The 14,771-nt window shown below is 43.4% G+C and overlaps 1 protein-coding gene across 9 annotated transcripts in view; it reads right to left on the reverse strand.

Moving 5' to 3' along the window:
• Positions 1–14,771, reverse strand: part of ehbp1 (EH domain binding protein 1) — a 214,095-nt gene that overhangs the window by 13,269 nt on the left and 186,055 nt on the right. For all 9 annotated transcript variants that reach the window (XM_037783094.1, XM_037783086.1, XM_037783088.1 and 6 more), the window contains 2 exons: positions 4,733–4,832; positions 2,072–2,145 (listed from right to left, as the gene is read on the reverse strand). In XM_037783094.1, coding sequence (XP_037639022.1) covers positions 2,072–2,145; positions 4,733–4,832 — 174 coding nt within the window. The remainder of the gene's footprint in view (positions 1–2,071; positions 2,146–4,732; positions 4,833–14,771) is intronic.

Below are 14,771 nucleotides of genomic sequence, written 5' to 3' on the forward strand. Positions count from 1 at the left end.
TTCAAAATAAAACTACTTAGCAGGGATGTGCATTAAATGCAAATGCTGCGGATTAAGAGTTTTTTAAAACTATATTGTTGGAACAGAGGGAGCGGACGGTGGAAAGACAAACTGAGACGGTTTTGGTGAGTTGTATTTTGATCTGTCGGGTCTGAATGACGATATGTTTCGCTGCTGGAACAGCTGATCCACCTGCTGAAACTCAGCAGGTGGATCACTCTGATTGGCTGTTCAGCTTAAGCAAATCAGTGCACGAGAAGAGAAAGTGAGGAGAGCAAGCCAACGAGTAAAGTCAAGAGGAAAAACACAGAAGGTTCTTCTCATGTTTCATCTGATCGGTCCAACACACGGATATTTTCACAGCGACATGAACATCTGGGAAGAAGCTAAGTGGTGAGTGAGAGTGGTGTGAAAATGGTCGGCAGACGCCGCTTTGTTTCTTGTTCGTATCATAACAACGGCTTGTATATCCGCCGTCCTCGCTCTTCCTGTTTCCCTTTATGAATGATGAATACAGACTACCGCCACCTGCTGGTGTGGAGAGTTATTTCCTCTCACGCAGGAGCAGAACGTACGTGGTAGTCGGCCGTCGGCTGTAGTCTTTGCGGTGTGTTTGAGTGCAACTTTTTGGCCGAGACAGAGGCGACACAACCAGTGGCCTTCGTCTTTGATGTCAGCTTGGTGTGTCCGCAGCTTTAGGCAACAAACTACTTAGTTAGGTTTAGGAAGAGATGGTGGTTTGGGTTTAAATAACTCCGGGAGCGCCGTTACTTAAGTACAGAAGTTATGTGACGAATAATTCAACTTTGACTTCTGGATTCACCGAGGACACGAACGCAGGTCTCCTGGTGAAAGTCCTGTGTTCTCTGACCCACCCATCCACCCCGACCTCCTCCCTACGCGGTGGTCACGGCTCTTTATACGTCCTGGTTCATAATCATGTGGATTACATACAAATGTATTTCATGTTCACCATCATGACAAAAAAAGTGAAATTTGTGCCTCTGCACACGAATCAATACATTAAATTACAAACTACTGCTACTACTACACACTTCAGCTCAGCACAATAAACAAAGTAAATGAAGCAGAGAAGTGAAATCCGTCCGTGTGACCGGAGCCGTGGAGACGCTGCAGCTCGATAAATAGAAATAAATAACTAAAATGTCCGTGTGAAGACAGAAGGAATCAACCTGGACGCAGACAGCGTGTCCCCCCACCCCCTCCACCTCCTTTCTGGCTAATTACAATTGATTTATTATGGACCAGGTATCTTATCAGGTGGCCGGTGAAATTACAATGGGTGTCCGAAGGCTGTGAGGAGAACAGGGGGGGGGGGGTGTTGGTGGTCAATGTCGAACGGCAAAATCAATTAGCATTGATTGGCAAAAGGTTCATTTTGCCAAAGAAGGGACGCAGTCGAAGGGGATTAAACTTCCCTGGCCCCTCCTGACAACTTTGATACGACACAATGGCTGCTCCTCCGGCTGCGCTGACGTTAACACGCTTTCAATAATATCACCGCAACCGCAACCTTTTCTTTTTAACCTCACACACACCGTCTCTCAGTGTGGCTGCATTTCAAATCAGGCATCGGCTAGTCGGGGTCTAGCTGGGAAACAGATAGCATTGATCAAGTATCAGGGAGTGAAATCCCCCTCGCGAGCTCGCATCTTAATCCTCATCAAGAGGCCGACGCAGAATTCAAATCATCCTGATGAAGGCCGGTCGGCAGCCGGACAATAAACCGTACAGGTGGAGGAGGACGGACTACGTTCTCTTTAACACCAGGAGATGGAAAATAAACCGTTCTGTCTTCTCTGACAGCTACACAATCATCACCAGATGTTCTTTTGCTTCACATTTACAATCAGTAGTGATTCTTCTTTAATTCAAGTGGAATTATTTGGTTGTTTAAATGCATCTAAAGACACAAAGTTTGACATTTAAACACTTCAAGTCAGATTTAGTGAGTTAAACGAGGTGAGAGGTGACACACCTCTGCTGCCTGATACCTGCAGACACCATATCAAACCCCAACACCTCCCGACTGAGTGTGTGTGTGTCTTACCCTCGATGGCCAGCATGGCTCTCAGCTCTCTGTTCAGCAGTTCGAAGCGTCTCTCCAGATCGTGCTCTTTCTCCCTGTGGCAAGTTAGAAAGAGAGAGAGAGAGAGAGAGAGAGAGAGAGAGAGAGAGAGAGAGAGAGAGGAAAAACACACACAAAGTTCATCAATATGTTAATGACTAAATCATTAAGCACTTAAAGAAACCTGCAATAAACATCGATTCCGCTACTCGCCTGAACCTTCTCCGGCTTCGCATTAATCTACTGCACATAACTGATACTCATACTGCGCTCACAGCCCTGGGTGCACGTGTGAGGAACGAATATATCAAGAGAGGGAAAAGAAAGGTGGTGAACATCAGGGCTGCCTCCTCTTTTAGGTTTTACAGGTTTTACAGTTGTGTTTTAAAACTAGAGTGAAGATCCTGGTATCATAGTAAACTAGAGAACCTGATGAATCCATCGGTACCAACCAGGTCAGACTAGCTGGTCATGAAGGAGGTTAGATAACGCTCCAAATATGCGCTAAATTTTTGACGAGGAAAAACTGTCATGTCCATGTTCAAAGGGGTCCCTTGACCTCTGACCTCCAGATCAGTAAATGTAAATGGGTTCTATGGGTACCCACGAGTCTCCCCTTTACAGACATGCCCACTTTATGATAACACATGCAGTTTGGGGCAAGTCATAGTCAAGTCAGCACACTGACACACTGACAGCTGTTGTTGCCTGTTGGGCTGCAGTTTGCCATGTTATGATTGGAGCATATTGTTTTATGCTAAATGCAGTACCTGTGAGGGTTTCTGGATCAATATCTGTCATTGATTTGTGTTGATCATTGATTTATAATAATAAATATATACATACATTTACATAAAGCAGCATATTTGTCCACTCCCATGTTGATAAGAGGACTAAATACTTGACAAATCTCCCTTTAAGGTTCATTTAGAACAGATACAACATGTGCGATTAATCTGTGATTATTCGCGAGTAACTATTTTAATTGATTGACAGCCCTAATTAAAACTATTTTGCATCACTTTTAAATAAAAGGTTCAAATAGATTCTTACAGGTAGAGGCCAAAACCAGGATCCTATTGACCCGGAGCAGCGTCTGTCTGAGGTACATTATTTTGATATGTCCGTTCCGCACAACGTGATTGGTTGATGCCTTTATTTGTGGTGAGAAAGCTCAGAAAAATCAACCTTGTTCTGAAAAAAAACATTATGCCGCTTTTTCGCCATGTCATTTTTACGTTCTGTGTGAAAGTACTAACGATAGTTCAAAGAAAAAAATGCCCCCCGGTGTGATTCTCTTTTGAGAAACTCAGCTTCACAGATCTGTCGATTAAATCAACTAATCGATTAGTCAACAAAATCATATGAGTTTCATAGTTCCTTCAGATGTGGTGGTGTTCACCGTGTTCACCGCGTTCACCGTGTTCACCAGTAGAGTCAATATGAACGCCCCCTCATGTCGTATTCACGACCTCGTCAGTGGAAAGTCTCTGAAAGCTCAGAGGTCACGAGTTGTGACGTGTTTGTTGACGTTGTCAGAAATGGCGGAGGCCTTGGAGGTGCATTTTTCGGTGCATAATAAGTTAATATATTGAAATTTTAGTCGTATATTGTTTTTCTTCTTAATTTAATAATATGTCTGAGTAGTGTTGATGTTCCCAACGGCCTCATCTTTCTCCTCTGTCATTAGCTCGTTAGCCTCTGTGGCTTCTAGATGCCGACAGTAGCGTTAATATTGTCGTTGCTTAGCAGCCGTGTTCTTCACGACTTAACCACTTGAACTCCAAACATATCGTGAACACGACCTCCCACGTTGTAAACACAGGTTTCATTTGAAGGCAGCGTTAGTGGACTAAGAAGAACATGTATGAAGACCAGGTGAGGTGATGGATAACAGAGCAGGACAAAGAACAATGAAATAAATGTGTGTCTATGGACATGCCATGTGTGGTCTACATGTGTGTGAGTATATGTGGAGTGTGTGTGTGTGTGTGTGTGCGTGCGCGTGCAGCACAAATTAAATTCTTTCCTCTTTCAGCCATATTAAAAAATGAGCTTATTCGCTCCCTTAATAGAATTTGTCCTTCACAGGCGCCTCTTTTCTCCTCTTCTCCTCCACAAAGAGAGAGAGAACAGAACGGGCTAATAATCAGCCCTTCTGTCAATTGGCCACTTTAAAAGCCTCCCCTTTCCCACCATATAATGTGATTATGAATACTTCAATCTCTCCTCCGCTCGCACACTTTCAAACCCCAACAGACGCAAAGCAAGGGAAAAAAGGCAGTGTGTGTGTGTGTGTGTGTGTGTGTGTGTGCGTGTGTGTGTGTGTGTGTGTGTGTGTGTGTGTGTGTGTGTGTGTCTCCACCTGTCGCCGCTGACCACATACAGAGAGACTAGTGATAGAGTGATGATCGCCACATTTCTATTGATTTCATATCCCGTCCACATGTAAATCAATGAGCGGATAGACAGAGAGGCTGAATGGAGTGGAGAGAACACTCCCTCCTCCCCGCGGAGCTTCCACTAGTTTGATCTGACGCTCCAACACATGTGTGATGTCTCCTGGTTCTTACTGCTTCTCAGTGCACAGAAACATAGAACCAGATGCTCACGGTGTGCAGGTTGAAAACGTGAGATACGTACAGCAGAGAGAGCTGGTTCTGTCGTCTGATGAGTGCGTTCTTCTTGTTGACCAACATGAACCACTCCTGCATCATGGCCTCCTCCTCCTCCTTGTTGTTGCCTGGAACACACAGACACAGAGAAACAAGCAGAGTTAAACACATGGATGATGAATGATGGTTCACCCATTCAATAAGCTGGTTAGAGTTATTCCTCAGTTGTGTGTACTCATTGTGAGTCACTGGAGTCTTCCACAAGCTGCTAGCTGGACAGCTGTGAGTACTAACTATAGCCATGTTCGCTGTTCACGTTCATCATGATATGTTTATATTCATCATGATATGATTTTGGGGGAGTGTCTTTGGAGGGGGGCCTGAAGCGACGGACTGTCAGTGTTGCCGACTTAGCGTCTTTCTCTCTATGGTCATGACAGTTTTTCCTCGACAACATTTAGGGCATACTTGGAGCGTTATTTAACCTCCTTCTAAGACATGGTTGGTACCGATGGATTCACCAGGTTTTATAGTTTCACATGATACCAGTATCTTCACTCTAGCTTTAGAACTGAGCCGCTACGACCTCCGATAGATCGATTGCAGTATTGCGTTAAAGAAAGTAGTGGCGTTAAAACTAATTTGTGTTAACATTTACATTGAATTTATATAATTAAAGTGACAGGATTGGATTTAAAGCTGCAGTAGTCAGTATATTTTTGGCATCATTGGGCTAAAATTCCATAATAATCTTTCAGCATATTGTAATTCAAGTGTTCTGAGGGATAACTAGACTTCTGCTCCTCCTCATTGCTCTGTTTTCAGGCTTTAGAACATCTAGCCTAGTAGACGGGAGACTTTGACCAATCACAGGTCATTTCAGAGAGAGAGAGCGTTCCTATTGGCTGTGCTCCGGCTGGTGGGCGGTGCTTGGTATTTCCTCAACTTGATCTCAACATCGCTGCCGGGTCACAAACTTTCTCATCAAGATGTTTCTGAGAACATCTGAGGAGAGAAAATAGGCATTACAGTAACAGAATATTGATTCATATTTGATCAGCGCTGCCTAGTTTCACCGTTCGGAGTTTGCGGTGGAGAAGGCAGACTCCAGATCAGCTCTGATTGGTTGTTTTCACCCGGTCTGTGAAATCTTGCAGATGCCGTTAGGAGCACCGGAGGACATTGGAGGACACAGGAGGACACAGAGGAACATGATATTTTTCAGATTACCTGTCCCATGTACTACTGTCAGGATATAGTGAGCGTTTTATCCTGTTTGCAGCTGGTTCTGCTAACTACCTTCTTTGGAATACAGTTGCCAACACCGGGCTCGTTATTCTGGCTGGATCATTTCTAAAAATCTCGTGTACTCTTGCTAGTTTCTCCCGATCGCCCACCCTTCCTTTAAAGCCATAAAGACAGGTGCTAATATAATACCATCAGTTCCAGTAGAGTGAGCCTGATGGAGAAAAGGTCATGTTCTTCCATCATCTGTGTCTTTAAATGACTAAATTAGAATACACAGTTTATACAAGCACATGAAAGAGATGAAGTGTTTCTGCTGCTGTGGAGTCAATATGTCCACCAGATATTCATATGTGTGTGTGTGTGTGTGTGTGTGTGTAAATACACTGTTCCCTGTGTAAACATTCACATACTTCACACCATGTCTTCACAACGTCAATACGGCTTCAACCGGGGTGGGATTAACTCAGCGATTACCGACGAAGCGCCTTTACAGAGCGGAGCCTCTCTCACTGTAGGGCAACACATATCCCACCAATCACTCAGCGGGCCTTCAGAATAAAAACCCTCCTCTGTGACGCTGTGAGTGTGTAAAGTGTAATACCTGCTCTACACACGGAGAGACAGCTAGCACGGCTCAGATGCATGGCTAATGGAAGCTTCGCCCACGCCCGGGGCTAAAGCTCTACGCTGTAACTCACTTACAGGGTTCAACGGGACAAACACAACTGATACGGACACAGAGCACGCTGAAGGGAAACCTTCACATGTTCAGCCACGACAACGGCCTCCGTCTGGAGGAGAGACTGAAACACGACCTGTCAGATCATCAGGAGGATTTCAAAAGAGGTTCAGTGATTTGAAGAGCAGTTATTAAGGAGTTATTTTACCGCAGTTTTGCATCTCAATGCAGAGACTTCATGAGATGACAAGTAAATCTAAGTTATTAAAGTTTTATGGTGCACTAAAATAGACCTTTATTTACAATTATGATCTGTTGACAAATGCAAAAATGCTGGTTTGGTGTCATTAAGACAACATCTTCAATAACAATCAATCATTTCAAATATTTAACCGTGATTAATCACATGTTTTATCTGTTCTAAATGAACCTTAAAGGGAGATTAGTCCAGTATTTAATCCTCTTATCAACATGGGAGTGGACAAATATGCTGCTTTATGTAAATGTATGTAGATATGTATTATTGTAAATCATTTAACAACACAAATCAATGACAGATATTGATCCAGAAACCCTCACAGGTACTGCATTTCGCATAAAACAATATGCTCCAATCATAACATGTCAAACTGCAGCCCAACAGGCAACAACAGCTGTCAGTGTGTCAGTGTGCTGACTTGACTATGACTTGCCCCAAACTGCATGTGATGATCATAAAGTAGGCATGTCTGTAAAGGGGAGACTCGTGGGTAACCATAGAACCCATTTACATTCACACATCTGGAGGTCAGAGGTCAAGGGACACCTTTGAACATGGACATGACAGTTTTTCCTCTCCAACATTTAGTGTCAGTTTGGAGCGTTATTTAACCTCCTTCATGACCAGCTAGTCTGACATGGTTGGTACCGATGGATTCATCAGGTTTATAGTTTTATATGATACCAGGATCTTCACTCTAGCTTTTAAAATGACAACCTAAACATTGCAAGTTGCGTTAATGCTTTAAAGAAATTAGTGGCGTTAAAACAACTTTGCGTTTCCATGTTATTATTATCACGTTAACTTTGACAGGATGGGGCCTTTACATGTTTTAACATGTTATTAACTTTCTCCTACAACTAATTACAGAATCAAACACTGAGATGTGTGATTTGAGTCTTTCCAGATTAATTTACAGGATGAGCAGCAGAGTAATAAGATGTTATAAGATGTAGACGTAATGGGTGTTTTGGGTTCAGTACGTGTGTTAAAGCTGACTGACTAAAGCTGTTTTGTTGTTCCTTCTTTCTTTCTTCCTCTCCGTCACCGTGTGAATAAACTCGGCTGTGGTCAGTTCATTCAGCGCTGTTTATGTCTACAATTGGGACATAAGCTTTGTTGGCACCGGAGGCCATTTAAGCAGCGACGGCAGCATTAATCTGACACTCAGCGCGTCTGTGAAGAGAAGAAATGGATGAAAACAGATGAAAGATCGTCTTTAAGGCTTATGTTATTATCTCTCGCTCCCTTTCTCAAGAGGAAGGTTTAATAGCTGGGGAGCTGCGACAGGCATCATAACAGAATTAACACTAAGAAGACATTTCATACCACTTCTTTATTAATTGGGGGTCTGAATAATGAGAAAGGCATCGGTGTGCTGTATGATGGAAGACAAACTGTATGATGAGATATTTCCTTTCAGTTATTGTCTCTAAAATGTGACTTTCTGATGGATTCAGTGATGTCGTGTTTTAATCTGCTTTTATAGCAAGACAATCAACTTTAGAAACAACCTGAACATGATCACAATCTGCATAAAGGACTGATTCATCTGCTGAGGAGAGGAGGAGAGGAGGAAAGCAGTCAGCCAGCGCTCACTGCAGAGGAGAGAGAGGGAGGACCGGGCCGCTGCGTCATTGACGACAAAAGGCGGGCGCGTGGATGTGTGCACGGACACCGGTGAGTGTGTGGACATTTGTGATACTCTGAGCCAGCAGATGTATGTAATTTCATTTAGGAGGGTGGAGCGGGGAGGGGGGGGGAGAGAGAGAGAGAGAGAGAGAGAGAGGGAAAAAAGAATGAGCGAATGAAAGAAAGCTTCAGGATTTAGCGGAATCGGGGGCTCGTGGATTACTGTAGTCAACTTTGAAACGGACGACACTCGGAGGGGGGATAAAGCCGGCGCTGACAGGTCATTGTGCTGCCTCGAAGTCAAATAAAACAAGCAAATAATAATGGCAAATATTAAGCTCCTGTGACATTGTGGCGAGGCGGGCTGGAAGACGAGGGGGGATTATAAAGCTATATCCCCCACCGCTAGCCAGCCAGCAGCTACCAGCCAACCAACAGCCACGTCTTATGAAAGGAGGGAGGGAGAGAGAGAGGAGAGGAAGGAGGCAGGGAGGTCAGAGGAAAGGTAGGCTAGGAGAGAAGGAGAAAGGGAGAGATGAGGGAGGGATGGTGAATGTGGAGGCGACTGGAGGAGGGAGGGAGGGAGGGAGGGAGGGAATGAGGGCAAGCAGGTGAGCCATTTCAAAGCCAAGAAAGAAAGGAGGGATGTGGGGAGGACGAGTGAAGCAGGACGCTCGACAGCTGCTCAGCATCCTCCTCCCTTCACTCAACCTCTCCAGAGATGACCTCTGACCTCCAGATACTACCTGACTCTTAAAGAGACAGAGGTGGGCCGACATCGAGTCACATCTAATGAGACTACTGTTTATGTTAGAGAGCTAAAACTCTTTAATACACATTAAGATGAAATATAAGACACATTTGACATTAGATAGTGGAGGACTTCACAATCAATTTGGCGGAGTGGCATTCAAAAAATACCTATTTCATTTAATCCTGCTGTATTTAATAACGACTGCATTTTGCCGTTAATAAATATTGCATTTCCTCGTCATCCTGTGATTTAAATAAATTGCAGCAGGCCATGTTGTGATCTTGATAACATCTTGATTAATTGTGCAGCCCTAGAACCGGAGAACGTTTGTGATAAATTCTTTAAATGATTAGTTGATTAACACAACTGTTTTCTGTCTTAACTAATCAATCAATCAATCAATGGACTAATTGTTTAAACACTAATGTTAATGCGTGCATTAACTTAACTGCATTATGTTACTGAAAGTGAGCAGAAAGAATCTGCAACACACAGTTTTCTCCATGCAGACGATGTAAAGAGCTGTACTGATAACTGAAGGCTGTAATGTAGGGTTGAGGGTTTGAATCCCACGGGGACAAACCCTGTTTCTAAAGAAGCATCAGTGAGCAGCGAGTGGCAGCGAGTGGCAGCGAGTGGCATATGCTGGGAGTGACAACAACAGAGTGTTGTCGTTGTTTTGTATGAAGACAAATGGTGTAAATATCGCTGGCAGCTTCCGCTGACACCATGTCTGTCTGTGAATCCAGCCTTGGCTCCGAGAAGCCGTGGATCCGTGCTGGCTCTCAGGGGGCCATCTTGGATCAAAGCATCTGGCGCTTTGGCAGGTTGCATTCTGGGTCTTGCTGCTTTGCCTTACACGCCGTTTTCTCAGAGCAGGGCTACTGAGACTGTGAGTTTGGCATCGGGACAAATGTTTGATCAGGACATCAAAGGGTTAGTGGAATATGTGTGATGGAGATACACCAGGGTTCCTCTTTATCATCATTAATATCATGCTTGGTGTTACCTCAGATATCAATGTGGAAACACACCAGATACAATCAACACACACACACACACACACACACACACACACACACACACACACACACACAGAGCCAAGATACAACTGATACACACATCCCGACAACCCCTCTATCTGATCTCCCTCTTCTCTTGTTTCACTCTCACAAATACAACCGGGACACAATGACATGAACTACCGCCACCGCCGCCACCGCCGCCGTGTGTGTGTCAGCAGGGAGGAAGACGGTTCTCCTGAAGGCTGGTTAGAGAAGGCTCAGTGTGTGTTTGTATGCATCCATACGAGACACGGAGAGAGAGAGAGAGAGAGAGAGAGAGAGAGAGAGTAAGAAATAAAAGAAAAGAAGGGAAAACGGGGTGAAAAGACAGCGTGTGCCTCTATAGCCAAATAAGATTAAGATAGCTATCTCGGCCACTGTTCCATTCAAGGGAGATAGGAATAATGAAACCCACCCTGAGGTGGTCAAACTGCTGCTGCTGCTGGCCTGCGCTGGCTTTTAATTAAGTGTGTAATGCTGCTATGCTAGTCTCACTAAAGGCTGTAGTTTTAGTGAGTAAAGACTTGTAAAAAGACTCTTTTCATTTGCTAAGACGCCCAAAGCTGCCGAGCAGACACCGTTGTATTTGAGCAGGTAGAGAGCCTCCGTTTGACGCCAACGCTAGTGTGAAGGGTTTTACTCTCCTCAAAGTGTGCACTCTTTATTGTTTCTTGGTGACTCAAGCAGCCACCAATAGATGCACTAAGGATGGGGGGGAAACAAACCTTTGCACACATAAATGAACGTCTATTATTTTGTGCTTGAAGATATTTCTTTTATTTATTAATTTTAGTGTAAAAGCCTAGGTGGTGCAGACTTTCAGAGCTTGGGAAGCTTGGCAACAGTTAGTCCGAAAAAAAGATAAAAAAAATGTCCGAAAAAAAGATCTAAAAAAAAGATCTGAAAATGTCCATACCAGCCTGCGCATCATAGTAGTCTTGTAGTTCTTCTAGACATGATCTGAAGAATCTGAGAGGCCTTGAATATAATTTGACCCTTCAATATAATGCATATTGGTTCTAAAAACTAAGTGTCTTTACCTTGTTGCCACTTTTACAGTATGTCTGTCCGTTCAATGTGAAGCTGGAGCGACCTGTTGTTTTGGCTTGGCATAAAAATCGATACACCATAGTATCACGGTATTTTGCATCAAGTATCGATCTTTTACTATATAAACTATTAACCTCTTAACAATCTGAAGTTCCTATTCTGTCTGTCAGAGGATGTGATGGGCTCAGTCTTAAAGCTAGAGAGAAGATACTGGCATCACATGAAACCTGATGAATATCATGTTATGTTAGCTTGTCGGGAAGAACGCAAAAATAACGCTCCAAAGTTACGCTAAATTTTGGCGAGGGAAAACTGGAATGAAAAAAACCCTGTATCTTATTGGATAAAACAGAAAAAACAGATGTTAACAAACATAATTTGAAAAAAGGTAATAAATGGCAGTATAACTTATTGCAATACTCAGCATATCACAAAGTGTTTAAAATTACCATAAGATCGAATCGTAACTTAAGTATGGTGATAATATCGTAGCGTGGGGCCTCTGGTGATTCAATGTTGCATTAAAGCTGCAATTAATGACTATTTCGATTAATGACTGTCAGTTTACTGTCAATCATTTGTTTAATTCATCTTTTCATCTATGAAATGTCAGAAAGTGGAGAAAAAATTCCCCAGAGGCCAACGTGGCGTCTTCAAACGACTATTTTTTGTTCCAGCAACAGTCCAAAACCCCAAAATATTCAATTTATATGAAAACAGAGAAAAGAAGAAAACATTTGAGAAGCAGGAAATAGCAAATAATTGTCATTTTTACTTAATGAATCACTTAAATGATTAAGTGATTATAGAAAGTCGTTCAATTAATCGATAAAGTGACTAATTGCTTCAATGCAATTAGTCCCTTTGAGGAAACATTAGTCAATACGTCAATACTGGGGGCGACGCAGGGGTCAGTACTTGACCTTCTAGTTTAGGAACAGCCTTAAGAACTACAGATATTTGATTGAACATTATGAAACAAGGTAAGCAGAGGAAGTCCTACACTAGAGGAACGTCTCCTCTCTGTTCTCGGAAGGAAGGAGCTTCAGGAGGAAATGAACCAGACAGAAAGAGAAAAACATTAAAAGCTGTGATCACAGCACGTTCATCTCATTTCTTATCCCACCATTTTGCCATTTAATCCAATAGCTGCTAATCCAATTTGTCTATCGGATATGTAAAAAGGCAGGGAGGAGGAGGACGAGAGGAGGAGGAGGGAGAGGAGGAAGAGAGGAGGAGGAGGGAGAGGGAGGACGTAGAGCCCAACTTCTCTTCTGTGTCCAAGTCACTTTCTGAATTGCTGTTTATTTAGGGACGAGCCGGGCTTGTGTCTCTCTCCGTCCGACCGTCGAGCCCGTCTCGTATCAGTGGGGGATCGGAGGACGAGATGAAAGCCACGGACGCATGAAAGGAAACGTGAAAAAAAAGACCTCCAGGAATAAAAAGAACAGGATGAACATTGTTTCCTGTGATTAGGTAAGAGCTCGTTAAAAGGCCGTCACTGCAGCGATGTGAATATGCATGACAGGGGCCGGCCTAATCAGAGAGCTCTGTGGCGAGGACCGGAGGGGGGGGATTGTTCGTAAGTGGCCTACTGAAGAATTGATTTAATTAATGTGAGTAGAGGAGTGTCTTGTTAGGAAGGAGACACGCAGAGAGATTCAGCCAGAAAGCATCATCTGAACCCGGCAGTAGCTGTGGCCAAATCAGTCAGGTTTAGGTAAATAGAATAACCAGATTTAGAGCTACTCTCTTCTCTCTCGTCTCTCTCTTCTCTCTCTTCTTCACTCTAAAACACATTTTTTAAAGCTCTTATTCAGAGCGATGTCCACTGAGTGCAACAGTTGCTGCAATTTCCAACTCAGCAACTTGTGATATGTGTAAGAATCAACCCCCCCAACCTCAAACCTACTCTACATTTCACATGTGATTCTCTCCTTTCTATCGGCTCTCTACTGGAGTGGTGCTGAGGGCTGTTTCTTTTTTCCGGGGAGGCTTGTTCGAGGCCTTTTTAGCCGCCCCTCAATGGCACAATGGCCCCAGCGTATAGAGCAGATTCCTGCTTTATTGAACCTGTGTATAATGTCTGCTGAATGGAGCACATTAACCGATTCACACTCACCTCTTTGCCTCCCTCCCTCTCCCTCCCTCACCCCGGATAGAAAAGTAAAATAAGAAAGAGAAAAAAGGAAAAGCTTCTCTCACACTGAGGCACAATGACTGCCTTTTCCACCGGTGTCATTTGTCAACCACTGCTTGCTTTACAAGCTACAAAAGAGGTGGAGGTAGAGGAGAGAGAGAGGAGCAGGAGTGGGGGTGTGACTGGCTGGCTGGGGGGTGAAATGGCTCGTTTCCATAATCAGAAGTGGGGCTGCATAATTATTGATTTCTAATTACAAAGTGTATTAAGGTTGGAGGTATACGGCTGTCCTCCACCGAAGAAACTCTTATTCAACTAAAGGTCTTTTCAAACAAGTTGTTTTAATTCGTAACAAAGCACAGAAACAGTCCAGCCTTTCTGCAATCAGCTGCCACAATCTGCCTTTAAATTCTGCATCTCTTTATTCTTTTATTTCTTTATCATGAAGTGCTTTGTGTCGGGAGATGAAGTAAATGTTTAGTGTTTATCGTTTTGGAGGATGAGGTTTGCACGGACGGTGGCTGTGAGTGGTCACAACAACACTCTTTTGATGGATGCAAAAAAACGCAGAAAATCAAACCTGTTCTGAAAACTTTAATGACGGACGTGGTCGGAGTCTGCGTTTAAACGTGACTGACACGTAAGGTCGTATTTAATCTTCAACGTGCGACAATTTCGGAAGAAAAATACGGACTTGGTGTGCAAAGACATTAACACTCCATTAGTTGATTTAATCCACAGATCTGTAAAACTGAGTTTCTTGATTGCACCTTGATATCTGCAAACTGTCCTTCTGTCTCTCCATCACCTGATGATGATACTAAATAAACATTAAAAGTATATCTCTAAGACATATGTTTAATAATTACTGGTAATAATGTTTGCTAAATACAGCATGACTCTCAGACACCACAACTCTGTCTTCTAGAAATAAGGTTTATAACACATACTACTGATTTGTTTTACAGTAACTGCTGCTTGGATCAAACTCAGCGGCTAAATGTTCTCCAGTGATGGACGAGCTGAACCAGAATCAGTGTTCTGCTAAATGAGATCTGAATCTAGAGGATATAATGTGATGTGTTTAACTGTCTTTTACTGTTTGTACGTCTACGGAAGTGTCCTATGTGTAACTGTATGTTTAACATGTGTGCACATTTCTTAAACGGAAGTGCCTAAAGCTTTGTTTACTGGTGCGAGGCGCCGTGGTGTGGGGCCTCCACAGATGGAGCGCGAGCTAC

The sequence above is a fragment of the Sebastes umbrosus genome, chromosome 10 (assembly GCF_015220745.1).
Source record: "Sebastes umbrosus isolate fSebUmb1 chromosome 10, fSebUmb1.pri, whole genome shotgun sequence".
Classification (NCBI taxonomy): domain Eukaryota; kingdom Metazoa; phylum Chordata; class Actinopteri; order Perciformes; family Sebastidae; genus Sebastes; species Sebastes umbrosus.